The 24888-nt window shown below is 37.0% G+C and overlaps 1 protein-coding gene across 1 annotated transcript in view; it reads left to right on the plus strand.

Moving 5' to 3' along the window:
* The first annotated feature begins 733 nt into the window (after window positions 1-733).
* LOC146000339 (uncharacterized) overlaps window positions 734-24888 on the plus strand; it is a 40212-nt gene continuing 16057 nt past the window's right edge. The window contains exons 1-5 of the mRNA XM_083137868.1: window positions 734-1297; window positions 12405-12484; window positions 14319-15545; window positions 17834-17948; window positions 18327-18511. Of these exons, the coding sequence (XP_082993994.1) occupies window positions 12424-12484; window positions 14319-15545; window positions 17834-17948; window positions 18327-18511 (1588 nt within the window). The 5' untranslated portion in view covers window positions 734-1297; window positions 12405-12423. The remainder of the gene's footprint in view (window positions 1298-12404; window positions 12485-14318; window positions 15546-17833; window positions 17949-18326; window positions 18512-24888) is intronic.

The raw sequence follows: 24888 nt of genomic DNA on the forward strand, positions 1-24888 counted from the left end.
CTTTTTCTATCTTTATCTCCGCCTTTTTCTTCTTACCTCTCTCTCCCCCACTTTCCCCACTCTGCCTCTGCTACTATCTTCCTCTACTTTACTATCTCTTTCTATCTTCCTCTCTCTCTTCTATTCCTTCTCTTTCTTTAATTATTTTATTCCTTCTTTCATTTTCTCTTCAGCTTCAATACGTATGTACTTCTTGAGCCTTTATGAATGATTCTTAAAATTTATATGTATTTGGGTAGGCAGCAAAGTGGCTAGAGCCCCTCTGCCCCTCCCCCAGGTGGCCACGCCCAAAATTTGCTGCAATTGCTCTCCCTCTGATGTGGAACACCGTTGTTCATGAGCAAAGGCAGATCACCTTGCTACCAGTTGGAGCAAATTAATAACAGACCGGTTTACTGTGCACTACATCGTCGTAATTACGTCACATGCATAGAATGACGTGATCCCTAGACGTCACGGTCTGATTATTAGGGGGAATCCCTCAAAATTCCCCTTGGATTATCCGCCCTGTGAATGCAAGGCACGTAACAACAATGTCGTACATTTGGGGGGAGGAAGGGGCAGACGACCTTGCTCTTTGTGTGTGACCTAAAGGAATCGTCACGATGTAAAATGTGTTTTTTTATTGTTCTTATTACTACGTTGCGTGAGGTTATGAGTATTTTACTGTGCGGAATTCCTACGGGGTAGAAAACGTACAGGCTTATCCGCGGAAAGGCTAAGAGTCCATTGGAACCGTTTGATAACACAAAGCACAAATGCACATCAAGTGAGTCACCCGTTTTGACGGAAGTTGGGAAAAGCCAACAACTGACGGCGAAAAGCAGACCGAGTGCGGAAGACACGTTACACTCTCTCCCCCCTACTTTCGTCCCAAGCACACGATCAAACCACATGCATAAGTAACACACAAGTAATTGTGTCTGGGGTTGTGCAGTGACGACACAAGAGCCAACGGACTTGTGGGGGCGCCTACGTTTGTGACGAAAAGGCAATGTCTACGTTGGGTTTGGCCAGATGCCGATGTTAACTTCAGATAACAACACGGACGTGGATGTATTGCCGGATTTCTGTGCACGAAGCTCTATCGGTTATTATTTGAGTGCACCAGTGGTTGCCGGAGGGGTTTTTACCATGACTAACAATGGCCCATCTTTCGTCTTGTGAACAATAATGTGCAGTGGATGCTTTACAAATTAGTTCACCAGCAATGCGGATGGTTTCCGACGCTGATTCATTTCGATCGGACCTCACACGACTGTCCAGTTCTTTCTGTGGATTGTCACCAAGAAACAAGGTAAGTGACGGTTTCTAGCACTCACTAATGTTACGAGTATTTCCACATTGCCGAACGAAGGCTGCCGAGGTCTAAATATATTCCGAATCTTAATTTAACTAAAGAATGTCACAGTTGACCAATTCAGCCTTGTTTACTTGGTCAAGCATAAAGGTCTTCCACCCCAAAGTTCTCGAAAGATAAGTTTCAGCACATTCTTTAACGGGAGATGTCAGATGTCCGGGAGTAATGCTCTCACTGTTAAATTCCATTCCAAATTCTGATGGAAGTGAATTTCGGGATGTGGGATGAAGTACCAGTGCTCTTTTGTTTTACTTTTCTTTATTTAAGTCTGCTTGTGTTCGATTTGAAGGGGGTTGGAGGGGAAGGGGGGGAATTTCGTTGCTTCAAACTTCAAGGGCCGTCGCGCATTGTAATAGCATTTTAATTCTAATGAAAATGTTTATTGTGGATCTATATTCGCGGAAAGAAACTTAGTGTGTCTTTTTTAGACACACCCAAATGTCAACCTTCCTTCCACATAGTACACCCTGGACTGCATTTGCAGACTAACGAGGCTCTGGTGCCTAGACCTATGGCCAGTATTTCCCTGTGGGAGTTGTGTGTTGTCCGTATCTGTTTGTGGTTGTCCATTCATCCATCTCGTCTCATCAGCATTCATCCTCATCTTCTCGATTAGCCAAAAGTGGCAGAAAAGGGATGTAAAATTAACAGAGTCAAGAACTAAGCAGTGATGTGCCGTAGACTATAAGTTTACGTCTACATGCGTTGTCTACACGTAATCTACGCGTAGATTACATTGGGTTGTAGTTTACATAGACTACGTAGACAATCTAAAGTGCATTAGAATTAATTTTCAAGAGTTTCATGAAAGGAAAGTGACATTTTCAACTGTATTGGTTCCTAACGAAATGAAAAGAATCCTATTTACAACAAAATTTATCTTCTCTTCAATTACCAACTATGGAAGAAGATAAATAGTATGCAAAAAACAACAACAGATGGCAGTCGTGAGGTAAGAGTGGTCTTTTCCCCATAAAACACTAGATTATTTCCTATATTAGGTTTCTTCCTAGGTGAGAAATTATTCGAATTTGGAAGAAAGAGTATGAAAAGTTCTCCTCACACATTAGCAACTGATACGCAGTTAATTTTATTTTAATTCCACGGCGCCCTTTGCTAAGTTTCCACCTTTCGCCATGTTGTTTACATAGATTACGTCATCTACGTGTATAAAATAGTCTACGTGTAGAATGTAGACTATCGTTGTTTACGCGTAGACGCACATCACTGGAACTAAGTCAATATTCGCAGGAAGACAGAGAAATCGAACGAGACAGATAAAGAGAGGAAAAAGAATGAGAAAGGGGAATATAAAAAGGGAAGGAAAGGAATTGGAGAGAAAGAGACTACAAAGAAGAGAGAGAGAGAGAATATAAAAAAGAAAGAAATAGACAAAATGATAGAAAAGAATATGGAGAAAGTAGAAAAAAGAAAGTGAAAAGAAGATAAAGAAACCACCAAAACGCAATTATCTGCCAAACCCCCCTCCTCATAAATTCTTTTACATTCGGGGAAATAAAAAAACCTCCCTTCCAAGGAGGGAGGACATAGATATTTGTTAGTATTAATCAATAGATATTTGTTAGTATTAATCAACAAATTTCAGAACGAGAACTTTAATTTTAAGCACCCGCGCTACGACGCCAAGGGTGCTGGGTTCGAATCCCGGCCTGGGCATGGATGTTTGAGTGCCCATTCATCACATCATCACTCATCCCCATCTTTGCAAATGAGCCAAAAGTGGCACAAAAAGCGAAGTAAACTAAAGCAAATCAATAACAACAAAAAATCAATTTAAGGAAAGTACTGTAACTACTTGAAAGTCGAACCTGTGTGTGAAAAAAGTAGTATTCTGGAACCATAAGTTATACGAAATTATTTTTTTAAAAAATAAATAACCTGCAAGCTTTTAATTAATACACTTTACTTACTCGTACTCTGATTTCAGAACGTGAAGCTCTAAGGAGACTCACCAAGACGACAAATCGGATTATAGGAGGGGAGTGACACTTCAAAAGTTGTGAAACAATCATGCTTTGAATAATTTTGTATGCACAATTCTCATTTTAAGTCGCTTTTCTGTTCCTTTCGGCTAATTACGACAATTATGATGAATTATGATGAGATGAAATTGATGAACCTGGAACCTTCTGTGGCTCGAACCTTCGAATTAAAACACTGTGTTTTAGACTTAATTCTCCCAGTCAAATATGCACAGTACAGTAAAACCTCGTTAATCCGGACTAATTGGGGGGGATAAGTTGACCGGTTTAATGAAAGTCAACTGAAATAACCTAAAAGAACAGTAGAAATTGGATTAGAGCTCCGTTTATAGCAACAAAACATGTTTATTATGGTGTATGTAAAGGGCATAGGCTTAAATACACTATACAGTACAATACAAAGTCTGCGGGAAACAGAATTTCATCAGTGGTTGAATGGCCTTTCTTTGGGAGTTCTCTTGTTGACTTCTAGCCACATTTAAAACCTTGCATTCTGCTTTCTTCTTTGGCCTGTTGCCTGTCCGGATTAAGTCCTGCTTATCGGGGTTCGGATTAATGAGGTTTTACTGTATTTTAATTTCAATGGAAGAGGAAGTTGGTTATGGTGACTCTCGTACACCCTCGAGAATGTGAAAAATTTTGCGGTCATTATGAATAAATTGTTATGAACGTTTTATCTCTCTCTCTTTTTTTTTTTTTTAGCTCGCGGAGATGTTACATAGATTCAATGATGGTTTCATGAGCTACCAGTTATCGCGTCATGACGTCGTTGCTGATAGTAATTTTACGTGCTTATTAGGTATAATGCTGTTTGAAATTCAACGTGATTTTTGGCCTTGTGTGCTTTAATGCTCAAGGGCTTCAAACTGGTCAACTCACAATCTGGGCATCGAAGGTTACGGGTTCGTGTCTCATACTAGGCCTTGATGTTACTTTTCTATATCTTTATCACATTTCACTAATGATTACTCATCTTCATCGCCACGATGAGCCAAAAGATGCAGAAAGGCTATGCTACATTAACGTCAAACAATTTTTTTCTCGCCGGACCCTGTGGCTGAGTGGTTAGCACATCCCTGGTTCGAATCCCGCTCGAGCATGGTTGTTTGTGAATGTCCATTCATCAGTTTCATCATTTCATCACTCATCTCCATCTTAGCAAATTAGCCAAGAGGCACAAAACGCGAAGTAAAATAAAATAAATCAAACAAAACAATTTTTTCTCAAAGCTTCAGCAATTGTTTTGAGGGCATGGAGCGTTGTGTTGATCCCAGCACTTCCAATATGACAGAGATCGAGAATGGGTGGATCCTACCTCTACATCTCTCACGGTATGGTGCGAGAGAGAGAGAGAGTCAAGACTCCTGAATTTTTTCTCTGGGCGCGGCTCTGTATTGGGTAGTATATGTTGTATTTCCTGTTTACCCCCGAGTTCAGAAATTAATCCCTCCCCCCTCCTCCCCAACGAAACAAAATAAGTTCAATACAACCATTGAAGCAATGGATCTTCAAATTCCTGATGCGACATGGTTATTTTCATAAAAATTCCCTTTCAGTTAAATATCACTGAATTTAGCTTTACTGAGGGAAATTTCCGTTCAGGCAGCAACATTGCGTGGAAAATTCCGTGGGATTTTGTGTGGAAAAAACTCAGGACAGCTGAGGGTGAGAAGTTCTTCATGAATCATGTGCAACTTTCTCAGATCGTCTCTGAGCCTTCGGCAATCCCTTAATATGCTACAACGAGCAATTACATCTGACGTCATCTGTTTGACCCAAATATTTTTCCTATATCTTGGCAACACGATTCTGATGAAGTTTTTTCCCTAGCACTCCAGCTACTTATCAGAAGTTTTATAAACACGTGAATGGTAGGAAGAGTGTGTAACTTGCACGGAAATGCTGTTTCCGTCGGTATATCAGTTTTGCTACATCAGTGTTTCTAACTTGTAGTTAAAAGAAAAGAAAAACTTGGGTATTCGGAAGAATAATTAAATTATGGGCGCACACAAAGCCAATAATTACTTCCAGGCATCAGCGTAGCCAGAAATCTTTGTAACGGGTCAAGTATCGTTTATATACAATCGGGAAAATATTAGGGATGAGCCAATGCCGCTGGTATCGGTACAGTATAACCTCGTTAATCCGGACTAATGGGGGGATAAGTTGGCCGGCTTAACGAAAGTCCGGATTAATTGAAATAACCTAAAAGAACAGTAGAATGTGCATTAGGGTCAAGTGCCCATATTTCGGATAGGTTCCTAATTTCGGATACCAAGAAATTTCCACCTTAGAACAGCAGCGCCGAAGTGCAGATAGTGCCAACTAACACGCTACTTCGTCCCAAAGTTTCACCCTTGTGCGTGACCTTGAGCAATGTTTCTTTAGTGTGTGGCTGATATTTCTGACTTTTCCGGAGTTTTGATGTAATATTTCACCATCCAAACTTAAGGCCTACAACTGGAAGTTTAGTATTTACTCACTTCTGTCTAAATTTTATATAATCTTGAGAGATTCAGCAAACATTATTACGTAGTTTCAGTCACATTATAACAGAGGGGGAACGCACAGAATCGCCATATTGAATATGCGACTGGGTTTCCTAATTTCGGATGCTACACGGGTACCTAATTTCGACTATCCGAAATTGTGCACACTTTCCAAATACTCATTAGTAACCCGATCCGAAATTAGGAAATACCCTATCCGATATTAGGCAACCTTTTTGTCAGACTAAAAATATGCATACAATTCTTTGTTTCATAAAATATACCAAGTATTTCTTATAAATGTTAATATAACTTTCAGAAACATTAATAAATATATGTTCAATGTTTATCAACACATTTATGGCTTATTTTGTTTACATTTAGGTACTGAAAATCTAATTTGAAATTAAGTATCCGAAATATGGGCACTTGACCCTAAAACTCCGTTTATAGCAACAAAACAAGTTTATTATGGTGTATTTAAAAAAGAGCATAGGCCTAAATACACTATACAGTACATTACAAAGTCTGCGAGAAACAGAATTTCATCAGTGGTTGACTGCCTTTTATTTGGGAAGTTCTCTTGTTGACTTCTAGTCACATTTAAAACTTTGCATTCTGCTTTCTTCTTTCGCCTTTTGCCTGTCCGGATTAACGAAGTTTTACTGTATATCAAAGTATCGGTTGGAATATATTTACCGGTATCGTCCGATACTTTTCCGGCATTCTGCTCTTTCACGGGCTCCACAAAAACGTCGCACTATACTTTTTCGTTAAGTCTGAATATCCTGGAAATTGTGCCAAATTCGAAGTTTCTTCTTATTTTGAACAGTTTTGTGCAAAAAATAATGTATTTTGTGATAACATAACATGTAGTTTAATATTCTCTAATTCTTGAATATTTCAAAACAAAAATCTTGGTAAATTGATGCATATAATCAGAGTGGAATGCTTACACACTAATATTAATCGATATTTTGAACAACTTTTAATTAATACAATTTTCAGGTATCGGTTCAAAATAGTGTCGACTCTGATACGACCCTGGGGGTATGTACTTAAATGTTGTCTACCACGGCTATAGAAATATCTTAATCTCAGGGGATAGGTTCTTTATTCGAGAATTCCAAATAAGAAAGCGTTTTATAGCCAAGAGGATATAGTTAAATGCGGATCTATATTCTGAAAACTGTACACAATACAGAGAAAAAGCTTGTATGTACAATAAAATATATATATATATATATATTGATTCAAAAATTACATCGGTTATATATATATGTATATATGTATGTATGTATCATTGAAAGGAAATCTTCTTCTTAATCTTCTTCAAATAGAAATGGATTATCCTTCCAATAAGAAAGGCTTGTTCTTCTTTTCCTTCCTTCTATTTTGGGAAAAAGCTTCTTCTTCTTTTCTATCATTGATTTAGTGAAAAGCCTTCTTCTTCTCTATCGTTGATTAGTGAAAAGGCTTCTTCTTTTCCTGCCATCTATCGTCGCTCTCGGGAAACATTTCATCCTTGCATTTTTCATTGTCTCGTCGGAACTGGCAAGTGACAACTCAGCCATAGAAAATATACTTATCATTATTATTGTAGGTTTCTGTGACCTTCTTCCCAATGCACCAGGTGAAAGGCATACTAGATAAATAATGTATCCCTCAGTAACTCATATTTAACTTTGACCCCTTTTCATCAAGCAATGTGATATTTTCTGGATATACAAATATTTCTCTGTGTCCAAGAATTTTCGTAAGGGAAAGGTGTCTTCCTTTCTTTGCAGCAGTGTGCCCTACATGTTGACGTCTTTTTTCTAAATAAGAAAAATCTGTGTTAAAGTGTGAGGTTATGTATGACCCCTCGTTTCACTCTTTTTCATTTCCTCTCTGTTATCTTTCTGTAACTCATTCTATCATCATTTCTCTCTCTCTCTCTCTCTCTTTCCCTCTGTTTCTCTATCGATTTCTATCTCTGCCCTTAGTTCTACATACATTTCTCTCTCTCTCTCTCTCTCTCTCTCTCTCTCTCTTCTTCTTCCGTTTCATTCTCCATTTTTACTTTCTTTTCTCTATCTCCTTGTATGTCTTTCTAGCTTCATCTTTTCGCTTTCTTTCTTTATTCTTCTATCAGTTTTATGTCTCACTCTCTTCTCGTTTCATTCTCTAATTTTACTGTCTATGTATGTCTAGCAGGCCCGTAGCCAGAATTTTATTTCGGGCACGTCAGCACGGGCGTCGAAAGAAATATTTGTAGAGGGGGTCAAGCCATAGATAAAACTTGATTAGTACAAATGATAATGACAATAATAATTATTGTTATTTTGCAATAATAACTATTATAAGTTATTAAAAATATACCAATTTGAATCTAAATTTGTTGTTATTATTACATAAATTGAGATACTATGCTACTCCACTGTATCAGTGAATATCTAACACAATTGTTGTCCATTATTTTTCTTATATTTTGTAGTTAGTGTACTGAAAATCATAGTTATTGTGTTTTGTTATTAACTTTTACAGAATCGTTAAAAAAGGCTTTAACAGTTACTGGTAAATTTTACTCATAAAGTTTATATTCTATAACCTCTCACAAAGAAAACTATAATTTTGGGAAGCTGTGCGTTAATCCATTTATTCCTTGGATTAAATCGTAGAATATAAAAATATAACCTCGTTCCTCTATTATACACTAAACTTTTTTGTTTGATGTAATGTAGTTTTTACTGTGGTTATAACTTTATTTCTGTTATTAACAATACAAATAACATTTAAATTATATATTTGTAGGATTTCGGGAGGGCTTCAACCCCCTTAGCCCTCCCCCTGGCTACATGCTTGCTTTCTAGCTTCATCTTTTCTCCTTCTTTCTTTCTTTGTTTCCTTCTGTCTCTCTCTTCTAGTTTTATTCTCCCATTGTACTTTCTTTCTTCTATCTCCCTGTATGTCTTTCTAGTTTCATCTTTGCTCTTTCTTTCTGTATTTCCCTATTGCTTAATGTCTCTTTCTCTCTCAATAGTTTTAGTAATAGTTTTTAGTCCCGCAATCAGTTTTCTGATTAATTTTCTGTAGAACACGTCCAGCCATTGCAGGACATTCCCATGTTAATCCCTACAACGGCAGAGAACTTTAATTTTTAGTTCACTATACGTTATCTGTTGCTGTTATTTTACAGATGACTGAATAATGTTAGCTCTTGACGCCCGCAAGAGAACACAAAGCCTGTGATGTTTCTATTTGTCTTCAATTACAGCTAATGCATTCTACCCAGTGGCGTGCCCAAGGGGGGGGGTTGGTGGGGGTTAAACCCCCCCCATTGGTTTCGTCATTTAAAAAAATTCAAAGCAGAAATACATTTTATTTCATAAATTGCCAATATTGTAAAATGTTTACATTTGGCAATGAGAAATGTATTGCTTCTTCAATTACTTTTGATAATATTGGAGTTGAGTTACAGCAATGCACAAGCATTCATTCATTCCTTAGTCACTGAAAAGGAAGGAGAATTCCCTACTCAGTATGGTCAAGAAAATATCCGTAACCCTTAGAATGCGAACTGAAGGAATCCCTCCTCCTCTTTCTTTCACCCACGATGAGCAATTAAATATAAAATATTAATAATTTGGAAATATTCAAGCAGGTGCTTTTATATGATGCAATAAAAACATGAAGCATCCATAGCAAATACATTGATTGCGTTCATTGGGGTAAAATCCAAGTATATTAATTATCTAATTTATTACAAGAAATTTGACCTGTGAACTGGAAAATGTGTTGGATTCATAACCCTCCCCTTACGAAAATCCTGGGCACGCGCCTGATTCTACCACAGACAAAGGTAATACATTTGTCTGTGATTCTACACTTCATGCACTTGTAATTGTTTGGCTTAGATTTCACCAGCCTCTTCATACCTGCATCTTCCTACTATACGGCTAGTGGAATTACAAGCTCATGTGCACTTTTTTGTATGGATTTGAACGCCATGTGTGGGATAATGTTCGAGAAACATCAAATATCCATGTTTTCTTCTTGTGAGCTATCAGTGTTTAATTTTGTGCAGTAAAAAGTCAATTTGTAACTTGAATCAAGCACCTTGAACCTTTACACGTGAGCAACCAAAAACTTTTATAATTTCATCACATAGAAGGATGACAATGACGAAAGGACAGATGCGTACTGGTCCATAAAACAAGGGGCATTTGCCGACTTCGACAAACTCCCTGAAAATATTTTGCCCCCCCCCCCCAGCACCGACCACTCAAAGCAATAGAAAAAAATACGATTATCGTTACGAAATATTGGAAATATTGTAGAAATTACATTATGAAGCAAATATAGACAAAACATTCGTAATTAAACTAAACAAAATAAACATTATACTCTAGTTCTATTTGTGTATTAGGATTTAATACGTGCTGAAAAGAAGAAATATATTGTAAAGCTGGATACACACTGCCTGAAAAATATCGGCTGTTATCGGTGTGAGCTTGGCACTAATAATGGTATTATATCTCAAGAGTATCCCAGAGTATAGAAGTAAAACCACTAGAATCGAAGAATTTCACTTCATCACGCCCACGCTCCAGTGTGAGTCCAGCTTAATTGTAAAACAGATTAAATAGAATATGCAACAACACGTAACTGAAGTTTCCGATTTTTTTAAATGAAAAATATAGTTACTTCTGTAATGTCATTGAAACTGTGTATACTGCGTATAAATATGCATGGGTGGTTGTTTATGGACCTCACTGGCCATGCTACGCTGATCCCACTGGCTAAGCTCAGCAAATAGATAATATTCTCTTTCATGATTCAATGTAATACCAGTATAAAGAAAACTACCTATATCAGAGTTCTACATCGTATCGTTAACACTTATGCTGCGTTACAACTCGCACTGCACATAAAGTTACATACGCATTACAATTACGTGTGAGTGGCGTAATTTCACGTATGTGAATGGACGTAATGTTGAGCTTCCCGATAGTATAGTGGCTATTCCCCTTGCAACCAAGAGGTCACAAGTTCAATTCCAGGATGGAAGGACATTGCACAGTGACTGGAATTCCACTTTTAATTGTAAGTCTAGTAAAGTTCAAGTCCTGATTCGAACGCCAGTTCGGTATCTTTGACATAGCTCGAGAGGAAGCCGACCGGACGGGTATCTGATTTCGAGACAGGACATGTTTTTCTGAAAAGCTCTGTTGTCACTTTTACCTGCAGTGTTGAAACATCCAACACGAATTGCGACGACGTTACACTAATAAGCAGTGTTGCCACAATATAAGGGCACAATTTCACTTTCCAAGGGCCAAAATTTCCCTTTTTGAACCAATTTTTCCCTTCACCTAAGCAAATTATATAATAATAATAATAATTAGTAGTAGTAGTAGTAGCAGCAGCAGCATTATTAGTGGTGGTGGTGGAAGCAGTAGTAGTACGTAGTTAAGTATTCCGTTGAATTCCTTAATCGTTTGAATAAGAAATATTTTAAAACATTTTCACATTTCAGTTTCATCACTTCCTGACCAGATGTCCCAGGTTTGTATCCTGGTCGGGAATCCCATTAATCGTTAATCCTCATAGTTACTATTTATCTCAAGATGCATAAAAGCAACGTACAATAAACTTAAAGGAGCAGAAACAAGTAGGAATAGCAAAATAAATAACACAAAAATGTAGGGCCTCCCCGATGGCGCAGTGGTAGCGTCGTCGCCTTGTAATCAAGGGGTCCCGGGTTCGATACCCGGTGGAGGCACAAGTGGTTCGGATCCCACTTTAAACTGTATACTGTGCATAAAGTGGACTTTAAACAACATATCAATCAAAACATAAAAATGTAGATAATTAATTCGAAATTAACATAAACTCTGATAATGTAGTCAGATGACCTTAAAATTTCCCTGCAATTGTGGCATTTTTCATCGAAATTGCCTTTTCCCTTTTGGCTAAAATTTCGGTCCGAATTTCCCTGCAAAAGGGAAATTTCCCTTCATGTGGCAACACTGCTCCCAAGGTGTCCACATTGTATATAAAAATAAAAAATAACACAACACAATCATAACCGCAACCTCACGTTATGAAATCTCTAAAGAAACTGAATTGGCAACATTTCATTTACTCCACGTGGACGTGACAAATACTGTCAGTTCCTAAAACGGACGCTATTGGTGGGAAAGGTTTGAGGGAGGATATACTGGGCTCCACGTGGACTTGACATATGGTTGTCAGAAGGAAAATACAGAAGGAGAAAGGGAGCTATAAAACCCGATGCAGATCTCACCTGCGAATATTCGTCCAACCGAAATACATTTTCTGGTGACGTCATTGCAAGATAGGTCATACTTTCCTTTCAAGACTACTGTTCGACAATGAGCCAGTGCATGCATGCTTTTCGTTTTGTAATATGACGTGATATAAAAATACTTTCATTTTATCTTTGAAGGTGTACTATTATCCTTAGTCTGCAAACATTTTGTTCCAAATGAAGATAACTTGCAAGCATAGTCTTGTTATTTTTCACACTTTCGTTCTTATTTTTTTTAGGTGAAGCAGTCGAAGGTAGATGGCGCCATTCACCTTCCTCCTCAACATACTAATTTTCCTAGAGAACACTGTTATCAGCCGTAAGTATAAACTGTAATTTACTGTAATGGAATTATCGCAAATAATTTGATAATCAAGGGTAGTAAATTTTGTTATGTGAGTGATAAATTCACAGAGTTCCAAAAATGTTCTCTAAGACAATAGAAAAACTTCATATGTCAAGAGTTAAGTACACAACTGCATTAATGTGCTAAAGAAAATTCTACTCAATTTCTAGTGTTTGACTCGGAAACAAGTCCGTAACACAGTTTACTAAGGCCTCCGTGGAGGTCTGGTTAACAGAGCGCTGCGATGCCAGGGGTCCCACATTTCTTGTCAATGTCCCTTCACTTCATCAATTTCATCATATCATCACTAGAGCCCGGAAGTTTGGCAAAATGCCTCTTTTTATCCACTGCATATATTGATAAAATTTTTCCGGATATACGTTTCTCATGTTGTTTCGAATGTTTTAGAAGCCTTTTCATTTTGCCTATTTTGCCTATTTGGGACCCCACTGCCTATTTTTAATTATAATGCCTTTTTTTGCCTTTTTCAATTAAATTTGACCATTTTTTTTTTAAAAAAATGTGTATATAAATTATTTTTCTCCCAAAAAACGTTGTTGGCATTTATTTTTCTTTCGTTTATTATGTGAATAATTTTCGCCTTATTTAAGTAATATTGAACTCATGTATGTTTCAACATTGCTGAAGGAGAAAAGTGTGAGAAAAATGTATTTGATGCTCAGTTAGGATATTGTCTTTCAGTTAACATTTCCTTGTGTATGATTGACTGCTGAAGTGGACAGGTTGATTTCGAACACAAAGAAGATATTTCTGAAATCTCCCTCTCGAACCCGAAAATTTAAGGAAGTTGCATCTGAGCTTAGTTTACCTCCGCAACCAGTCTTGACCAGATGGGGAACCTGGATATCAGCAGCTATATATTATGCTAACAAGCTTTAAAAAAATCAGTGCTCTTCCAGAAAATGAAGCGGCTTCAATTCGTGAAGTGAAAAAGCTCCTGTGCTATTAAAGTTTATTTTTGCACATTATGGTGCATTCCCAGAGACAATTACAATTACAGAACTTAAAAAAACACTTTGTAGCATGCATGAAAATGTACGAGGAATCTATGCAGCAGTTGATGGAAGTGCCAGGAGAAAAGGGGTCGGTCAGCTGTTGCGGAAAAGTGCAAACGGGTAGTGAGTGCAAATGAGGACTTGAAACAATTGAAAACAATTTGTGATATTCTAAAAGGTGAAAATGCTGTTACCGAAATGCGTCCAGCTTCATTAGCTTGTTTTATGTATGCTCCAATAACTTCTGTCGAAGTAGAAATATAATTTTCTATTATGAAAAACATTCTCTCTGACAGACTACTATCAATGAATGTTGAGTAATTAAAAAAAACGCCTTGTAGTTATGTGCAATCAAGACGGAGAAAATTGAAATGCTCTTCCCAATGTAGATTTTAACATGTTGCCAGAAATTATAGATAAAAGTAAGCGACTTCCAAATGTGCCTTTTTTCGGTTTATTTTGCCTTTTTTTCAATTTTAGTGCCTATTTTCCACATTATAAATGCCTTTTTGCCTGCCTATTTTAACGAAAATAAATGCCTGAACTTCCGGGCTCTAATCATCACTCATCTCCACATTCGCGATTAGCCAAAAGTGGCACAAATGATAAGCTAAGTAAACCAAATCAATCAAAGAGGTGGTAAGTTAACAGTTACCATTACCGACACATTAGTCTTCCTGGCTCAAGTTGAACAATGTCGAAAGAATAGCTTTTGCAGGTCAGTACTAAATGTTTATGGTTCAGAGTAAGTTATGTAGTAAGCTACTAAAAAACGTTCGTTCTCATTGTAGACTGGCTCCACACCGAAACTGTCACGCCAAGAACATGGCCTTCAAGAAATGTCCCGACGAGCCCCGACTTCACATTCCCAGACGTTGGAAAACTTTCACCGCGAATGGAAAATCGAGACTCCTGCATCACCCAGCACGGAAGCGTGGGAATCTGCCTGGACATTCACCAATGCCCTCACCTGTTGGGACTTCTGAAGCGCCACCCTGTATCTCCCTCTGACATCGAGATCCTGAGAAGAGCAACCTGTGGGTTCCAAGGCTTCACCCCACTTGTGTGCTGCTCCCTCCATGGAACTAGATCTGGAAGCGGATATTCCCCTGGAGAGGGTAGTTACTACCCCACAAACAACCTTTACCCTCACAAACCACTCGTGCCATACGACTATACGGAAAAGCCCAACTTCAACCACTCCCCTAGGCCGAATTATACTCCAAACGGACCGACTACGAGGCCGTATGGTCCCCACACCACATACAAACCTTATGTCTTGCCAAATCTTCCACGAAGACCTAACGTTGAAAATAATTACCCAAGAAACACGCCCGCTCCTAATTTGCCCAGAAGACCATTTCACTTTGATCCAGACAGACCACAGACAGGGCCAGATTTGACTCATAGACCAAATTTCAGGCCTGACGTGTTTCACAGTCCGGATTTCAAGCCTGATGTCCACCGTGAGACAGATTTCAAGCCTGGGGTGTTCCACAGACCAGATTTCAAGCCAGACATACCTCACGGACCCAATTTCAAACCTGACGGACCCCACAGGCCAGACTTCAAGCCTGACGGACCCCACAGACCAGACTTCAAGCCTGACGAACCCCACAGACCAGACTTCAAGCCTGACGAACCCCACAGACCAGACTTCAAGCCTGACGGACCCCACAGACCAGACATGAGACCAAACCCAGGCGTTAATCACAGACCTACTCCAAAACCGGGAAATGTTAATGGACCAGATTTGAAACCAGATTCCTCATCTAGGCCAGACTACCATCCCGACGTAGCCAGCAGTACGCAAAGCACGACTAAAGTTTCTCTCCACCATAACTCAGAACCAACACCTATCCCAGTGCCTAGAAGTAACTCGACAAGCACTGATAGTCACCGCAACAGAAACTTACTTCCTACAGAACGTTGTGGACTTTCTCTCGAAGAACGTATTGTTGGAGGAAAAGAAGCTGCTCTAGGAGCATATCCATGGATAGCGCTGATAGGTTACGTTCGTAAGTAACTTAGAAACTTTTGTAAATCTCACCTCAATTTGCCTGCATGTTATTTCGTAATGGAGTTGAAAGCTGGGATAAAGGTCGAAGTATTGTAGCAATTTCAAATTAGGGAAGAGATCTTCTGAAAGCGTTTCGACAGGATTCAAATCGTATTGATTCATTATTTTTAAAATTTAATCAATATGCATAGGATTTTGCAATGTTTATTCAGAGATATTTTTCCGGCCGAGGCTCAACTATTGATAAAAGAAAATATAGTATGTATGTTTTAAAATTGCTATGGAAAAAATAACCCTGAAATTACATCTTGCAATGAACCTGTCACTATGTATGTAACTGGGTATTCATAAACGAATACTTTTTTTACCAGAGTGTCATCTATGTTACGATTTTTGTGGTGTTCTGTGGTGCAAAATAAGGTGAAATCTACAGAAACGCTAAAATCATTCAAAATATAACATTTACATTATTTTGCTACTTCGTATGCATGAAAATGTGTTTAGCATGTAATTTATTCTCTTCTAAGCAATCTCGGACAAAAAAATTATGATTTTCGGAGTTATCAGTGTTGTCACAAATAAGGCTCTTACATCCATGGCATAGAAGCAATATTTACGTGTTGTTCCAGTTAAATTTCCTCTCATGACATGAGCAAGATAACAAAAATTAATGCCTTTTGGAATCACCCAAAAATCTATACCGAAAGAAAGGCAAGGCTACCTTTGTTTTTGTACAAAATTTCAATTTTAGAGCCGTGTAATTTGGAAAACTTTCGGGAGCGAACTGGGTCTGGTGTTAATTATTTTCTTGCAAGGTATGGCGATGAAAAGTTTCACAAAATATTCAAACTCAAATTAACAACAAAATCGAAGTGATAATCATTGAAGACACCTAGTGATTATTTACATACGAAACGTGACAGTTATATTCCGTAACATTCAAGAGTGTGAGAAATTGTTTGTTCTTGTTTGGGGAAGGATGAACACTCCTGATAAAATATGAACATAAAATGAAGGCATTAACTCTAGGAAGTTGGAATGAAGCAATCATGAAGATATGAACAAGACGTGTGAACAAATTAAAACGAGAACATGTAGTAATGACCAAGAAGAGCATCATTAGCAAGATTAACGAAGAAATTACCACGTTATGCGTAGTTTATTAGCTGCAACTCGTTTAGGATTAACACAGGTAAGATAGGATCTCGCCAAGGAACAACTGCGACAATAGATTGTCCAATTGTCAACTTTGAAGATAAAACCCATTGCACTTGCCGAAACGGATGGGCCAAGAACAAAGATGTTTATGCCTGTGATTCATGTGGGTTGTTGTAATTAGCTAATTGAACACTTTAGATGTTTATACTTGAATGTTCATTGTTTTTGCAGCTTTCAAATTTTTTACTCTTGTCACATGTCTTAAAAAGTTAACAATATGTCATTAGTATCAGCGTGTGACATTTTATCATGTAATTTGTAATCTAATTGAGGATTCTGGGGTAATTGTCTATGATGAGGCATCCACTCGAAATTTTTATGTACCGTGCAAGGACACATTAAAAGTTAAAACTATTGTGCTTCATTATTAACATATCGCATACATTACATAGACCATGAAATTCAGATCAAAACTTTCATTGTTATAGTCAAATTTAAAAATATCATTTTGTGTTTCAAATATAGGTACTTGATTTTGTTTTGATTAGAATTGACATTGATAAGCAATTTTTTCCATTGTAGGGTAAGCGTACTTAAATTAATCTGAAGTTTACTTTCGGCCATCAAAATTACAACCATTTTAGCTACAGATTGTCACGCAAGAAGTATTAATATCGAATAGCAACAACAAAAATCTTAATATAATAAAATGAATTACTGTCAGGTTATCTTTCCTCTGTTCAAAACTATTAGTAATATTTTGATTTTAATGATTTGATATATAATTCCAATACATGCTCTAAGTTGAAATATGTTTATATTTGATTGTTCAAATATTCTAAGTGAATACATCTACTAATACGTTTTGCTACAGTTTGTATAAATATTAACTACGTTCGAACTGTGGAAAGGGGAGAAGGAGGGGCCGATAATTTTAAACTATCATGCCACCATGCTCATGGAAGATTTAGAATTCTCAGGAGCGGCAATTGCATAATTTTAGACCTCAAGGGAGCTGGATGATCGCCTATTTCCTCTTGTGGTATTTCAAGGTTTATTGCAAGTTTTGGAAATTATTGCAGTGAAGTTTATTATAGTATGCCTAACTAATATAAATGTGTTTTGCAGGCGAAGGATCTCCCAACAACCGCTACTTCTATCGATGTGGAGGCGCTTTAATCAACAGTCGTTATGTCGTCACTGCTGCGCATTGCGTCAGAAACCTTCCTGGTGGTTTACAACTGTAAGTGAATACAAATTCTTGTCTACCCTCGTATACAATACTTATGTAAAAAAAAAAAAAAAGGAAAAAATGTGCAGTACTGTCGAATTCTTACACACCATAACTGAAAAAAGAAAGCAAACATTCTGTAATGTTATAATGAAACCGGATATGGTGCATTCATATGCCATGAGCCAACGAGGGTCACCTCTGAAGTCTGCGCTGTGTAAATGATTTTGTATTAAGGGGAATGCATGAAGGTGTGATCATAAAGAATAATGAAATAGTCATCCTTTGTTTTAGTTATTCGCTATACGTTACAGACTGCTTACATTCACTGTGGACGTTCTTTCTGAGTAAAAAGTTGAAATGTATTTTGTCTTGCTTGCTTTTTTATAGGGCGAGAGTGAGATTGGGTGAGCATAACATCTCTTCGGACTTAGACTGCGATTATCAAGGAGTCTGCGCCGACATTCCCCAGGACTTCAGGCCTGAGGAAGTGACGATACACCCGAAATACGATGAACCCAAATATAGGCACGACATAGCTCTCATACGGTTGGACAGAGACGTCATTTTTACATGTGAGTATGTAGAATATTGTAGCACATATACATACATTATGTGTTCCCTCAAACTTGCAATAGATTTAGAGGGTGATGTACTTCATTTGCATGTATTTATTCTTATTAGTATTTAGCGTCACTCTTCTGCTACTTTTAGTTATGATGATGATGAGTGATGATCATGGGTCGGAATTTTGTGTAATTACATATTTTTCATTTATGTAGCCAAGCAAAAACTACAACTGTCGGCGAATTACGATATTAGGAACCATTATGTGAATTTCATGTCACCTATATTTTTGCATATTTTTTATTACATATTTCCAGTTTACATTACATATTTTTACATAAAACGCTGTATTTAAACTATTTTTCTGATTTTTCATTGAGTAAGGAGTTATAATTGTAAGAAGAGAACATTCAAAAATCAAAAATGAAAAGTAAAAAAACCTCGCAAAATGTATTTAGTGGTTCACTGTGCATCACATGAACATCGTATATACTGAAAACAGAAGCACTTTTTATTTATTTATGAAATAATGTATTATTGCATTAAACGTAAATTTTATTCTTTGCCCGACAAAACTATTTTCTTTATTTAATGAGAATATTCTTGAGCATTGTGGAAAGTTGAACGCATTTCTCGCGGTGAAAAAATCTGACCTTGTACTAAAAAATGTTGTCATTCACGATATCAATTTAACAGATATAGAATTTTCCAATGCAATTCAGCACATTATAATGTTATTATTTGAAGAAACTCCCTAATAATATTGAGAAATTTATTTAGTATAAATACATTTATTTTTTTACTGCTAGGAACCTAGAAACAGCACAGAAATGAGAAAGAATAAGCATATTAGATATTTTTATATACTTATATATTTTAACATATTTCGGTATATTTACATATTTCAGCGATCTTTTCTACATATTTATGTACATATTTCGTATGTGTTACCTACATAAAAGTCCAGGCCTTAGTGATGATTAGTTGAAATTGATGAGGGCGCACTAAAAATGAACACCCATGTCCAAACCGGAACTCGAAATCCTGGAACTTCGTTAGCAAGAGGCATACTGTGGCATATTGTTGGAAATAATCTTCCATTATTTCCTCATTTGTTAACGGTTCCGAAGTGTCTTTTCTCTCTAGAATAACTTGTTGGGAAGGGGGCTGGTTATGAGACCTGATATTACCTGAAGAATTTGTTTTGCAAGAAACTGAGTACACGTTTTAAAATATGCAACTGGGTTACATCAGAACTGATTGGTAACTTTGTACCCACCACAATTGGTGTAGTACAGCACCTATTTCGAGCATTAAAAGCCTCTATACTTGGTATTGTTTGACAGTCCAATGGTGTAACAAAACATTGCCAATTCCGCATTAACACCAACGGGAGTGTTAAGTTACACCAAGGCTGAGTATTTGTAATGCTACCATGGCCATAGGCAGCAAAAATTTTCGGGGTGGGGGGGGGTTCACCTATAATTGTTCTCATGGGCGTCGCAAGAAATTTTAATAATATAAATAATATCTAATAATTATTAAATAATAATTAAAATTTTATAATAAACAAATTCCAAACGCATTATTATTATTATTATTGCTGTCCTTATATCCTTGAGGAGACTTTTCCACTCTATCAATCAGAAGTGTGAATATGCAGCACAACTCTTTTTACTTTATATTTATTTATTTATTTTTACGTTTCATGCAGCGTGTTCTGAAATGCACAGTTAATATAATTTGTTATTAAATTTTAGATACCTCAAGGATAAACTTTAAAAGCAAGAGAGGAATTTTAGTTATAAAGTTTATGATGTTTGGCCATTCACATAAAACTTAATTTTTGGAATTTTGAAAACTGTGGAATCAGTTATTCTTTCGATTAAGGTAAATCATAACCTGGTGCTTGTATTGTAACCTCAATTTTTTGATCTAACGCCATTTTTCTTTGGTTGTTCTATTCGAATACTAACTTGACATTATTTCAGTTATTAACAATAAAATTAATAAAAGTTCTGCTATTTTGTAATTTGCAATGATTTCTTGAAAGGGGGGGGTGTTTCTGTGGACCTGTTCGATCCCATTTTCTGACGCTCATATTGTTCCTATACTTACCAAACAACATTATATACAACCACTATGCACTATACAAATATGTGCTTTATAGGATCGCATATAGGAAAAATGTATGTACTATATCGACCGCCGGGTGAATGATAGTGAATGTAGCGCGCTATGAAGCAGGATATCCTAGGTTTGAACTCTTATAAAGGGGGATTTAAACCCCTTATCGAACAGGAAATTTAAAAGTTGGAACGGGAATTTTTGGACAATCACAAGGAAATTTTCTGCCTGATCCAGGAACAGCACTGGAGAGAGGACAGCAGAAGTGAAAATGAAGGGGTCGCGGGTGAGCTGCGATTCTGAGAATTAAATCCGATCATTTCAGGATTGTCTCCCTGTTGTATTTTTGTGAAACTGCGAATACATTTTTGAAAATGTGTTACAAAGTTTGATTTCTGAAGTTCCATTAATCCAACGGTGTCGGGAAAAGTGCGCTTTTGCATTAAAAGTTGGAAAAATGCGCCCTCCCAAGAGTAACCACAATGAAAAGTGGGAAAAATGCGCCCAACACACACGACCCTCACCAATATGATATGTTGATTAAATCAACCTTTACGCAGCTTCCCCTCACACTCGTAACACAGGCTTGGGACTGTCAGGAAAGAGATTTTTGTTTTAAAAGTACAGTAAAAATATTCTCTTTTTTGGCGTGTTTAGAAGCTGGAGATTATGTCCTTTGTCATATTTTTTTTACTTTGTAATTTTTATTTAATATGTTGTAATTTTTATTTTATTTGATTAAAGTTTTTATTTACATTTTTGTATTTCCATTTCTTGTGACCTTCGTTGACGATCTTTTACTCCATTTTTTGGATGTACGCCAGACTTCTCAGGCACTTGGTAAGGTCTCTCAATTTCTTTCTTCTCTTTAACACAAAGCCAAGTAGTTTTCTCATCCGTCTTCTTCTTAACTCGATATTGAAATCCATTGAACAGAGCACACGGCTTGCCTCTGTTCGTCTCGGTGATTGTCAAATCAGCCATCACAAATAGAAACACAAACACACCACCTGACCTGTGCCAGAGATGGGTTGGTAATGACTACTGAGTCATTGGAAAACTTACCAGGTGTGCGATAGAAGCAAACAAATGAACAGAGTTAGATAACCGGGAATTCCAACCCTTCAATGAATTAGTTGGTGAAGGTCATGTGTGCTGGGCGCATTTTTCCCTGATTCAATCCAACAAGCCAGACGTTTCGGGGGGAGGGGGTTGAACCCTAAAAAAAACCCTCTAAATACGGCCATGAATACTACACTTGGTATTACTTTGCATCACACTTTTTACAGTGCATGCAAAGTTTTAAAAAATGTTTTAGACCTTTAGACAGAATCACACTAGTTATAATATTATGGAATTCGACTGTTATTGCATTCCTTCAAGTATGTTTCATTGACTTACTTAATTCCTATTGCTCCTTTTGGAGCATAGGACATCTGTGAAACTTCTCCATCTGGTCCTGTTGACAGCTATTGTCTTAATCCCATTTCCAAAGCTTCTTCTTCAATTGATTCTTTCAGGACTTCCTAGGTCGGCCACCTCTTCGGTTTCCCTGAGGATTCCAGTATAATGCACATTTCTCTATGGATCCAACAGGTTTCCGAAGAGTGTGTCCAATCCCTTTACACTTTCTTTTATTTACCTAGATATCAATTTGTTATTGGTTGGTGACTTCCCATAGGTCTTCATTCGTTATTATGTCAGGCCATTTATTTATTATCCGCTGTAGGCATCTATTAACAAAAGTTTGCAGCCCATGTATAATCTGCTGGGTCACTCCATTTGTATTAAAAATGCGGATTTTTTTATTTTTGGAGATATATTTATTTTTCCATATTGGGTATAGTTTTAAAAGGGCTTCATTTGCTTTTTTAATCCATGTGTTTTTTGTTTCATTACAACTTATTTAAGCATTAAAAGGATCGGATTCAGGGTACTCATTATTCCCAGTATTTGTTTATATTATTTGTATTATTGTTGTTAATTTCTATTGTTATAGTAACATACATTCCAATGCGAAATGGCTAATGCTGCATTTGGAATCCTTTGTTAAATGAATAAATAAACTGTGGATTCGCATAGTTAAGGTCATGTTCACTAAGAACACTTGTGTGCCGTACTACAAAATCTACATAAGTTGCAATTTAAAAGAAATGGTCTCGCTTAAAAGAATAATTAGGCTAATTTTTCTTCACAATTAATACAATCTCCTCTCCGAATACCAACAATCAGTGTTATTGTAGGGAAATAAGGTGGAATTTCCCCCTTCTGGTTACTGGATACTGCTTCCGCCTGCAACATTTTAGCATTTTGTGCATGCTTTGGGTGGAAAGAAGTTATTAGAATTTGTCCCCCTCTGATAATTTTTCAAATACCACAATGCCAAGTAACGCATATTTATCTTCGGGAAGTATTTATTCAGTTCTAGCAAGATGGTCCTGCAATCAGTCGTGCCAATGGCAATCATGAAGAGAGGAGTACTTTCGTGGAAGACTGTGACAGACTATCCAGAGACTATACATATGTTTCAGTATAAGCAATACATGTTGGGACAACAACGAAATCAAAACTTGGATAACTTTTATTTCTCTTGGTCATTTTTATTATTTTCTCTCTTTACTATTATCATTATTATTATTATATGCTAACTACTAATTCACGTTGTACTTTCTCTTTACAATGAAATAATTCCACTATTTGTATTATATGAAACTTTCGTTGTCTTTATATCATTGTCACTTTTAATTAATTCTGTAATTTGTTTTATTAATTGTCACTATTCATGTGTACTTTTTTTCTTCTCTTTGTCACTTTCTTATAAACAAGGGTTGGTTGTAAGAGCGGCCCAAGACACCTAAACACGCCTGCTTTAATTAAGACTACTATTGTTATACGAGACATTCCCAGAATTCTCGTAAAGAAATTATGTAATCATGAATAGAGTGGCTGTTGTAACTTCTTGCCTACGAACCAGTGTCATGTTTTACTTCGCCATTTCTAATCCCCTAACTTTTTAAAAAGAAAATCAAGCCAAAAGAGGAGGAATATAACATTAACTGACATCACTTTCTCCTTCGGGAGGCTACACAGTACCAAAAACTCAATATGCTGACCAAGGCAGAAATTTATTTTATTATAAAACATAAACTAAACGTAACGTTTCAACCTTCTAGCAAGGTCTTCTTCAGACTCTGCACCAAGTACAAATGTAACAAGGTACAAGAAAAGGACGATATATATACACAAAAATACTCCCCTCCACACTATTAGAAAGTTGTTTCTGGAACATTCTAGCAGGTAGCTTTCCCTTGTCAACTGTACTTTCACCTGAAAGTGAATGTGGTTGGACTATTTTATCTCACGCTCTATTTCCTTCATTCTTCTTCCTTCTTCTCTCCTCTTTCTCTCTTGTCCTTTCCACTCTTTCTAACACCTTCTTCCATTCTTTATCATCAGTCCCACATTCCAATTCATTGTGTCTTCATCTTTCTTCTCTATTTCCTTGGCCTCTGTCGTATGCTGATTGAACTCGAACGCCAGACCTGATTATTAAATGTTGTTGGTGTTTAGTCTGTGCGTTCATCCTGTCAAACATGTCCAATATGATATAGCCGTCCTGTGCGACGCAACTTTGTATCTTCATATCACAATGTAAGTTATTGTGCTGATTATGTTACTGTGTTCCTAAATTATACATTTACGTTCGTGTTGCTAATACTGTTTTATTCCTGACTCCATTTCTTGTGTAATTGAAGAACTGAAAGAACCCGAAACTCAACAATGGCGACGAGGATCTTGGAACATCCTTACGGTAACAGTTTCATGCATCGGAGACACATTTCTTCAATTTTACACAAGAAACTACCTACGGAAATGAGTTTCTCCAAGGTTTACAACCTCCGTCGATATATATTCTTCCTAAAACTTCATCCTACAATGCAGCAGAACAATAAATAATCACTTTTCATGTAATAATATTGCGCATTTTGTGAAAATCGACAACATTATGCCGTTGTTTCCAAGATGTACCTGCAGATGGCTCTAGCGTCGGAAGTCACGCGATCTCCCTAGTGGAATCAGAGTTTCCAAACGCGCGATTTTTTTCGAGAAACGCGAGTTTTTTTTTCTTCGAGAAACGCGCGGTTTTTTGTCGAGAAAGGAAAATGGTTTTTCGATGAATTTAGGGGTGAAATGGGTGCTAATGGAACCTAACCTAACAGGCCTAACCTAACCTCGTGTGAATGGTTCGTGGGGCTAC

Source organism: Lepisma saccharinum, chromosome 16 (assembly GCF_977018435.1).
Source record: "Lepisma saccharinum chromosome 16, izLepSacc3.1, whole genome shotgun sequence".
Classification (NCBI taxonomy): domain Eukaryota; kingdom Metazoa; phylum Arthropoda; class Insecta; order Zygentoma; family Lepismatidae; genus Lepisma; species Lepisma saccharinum.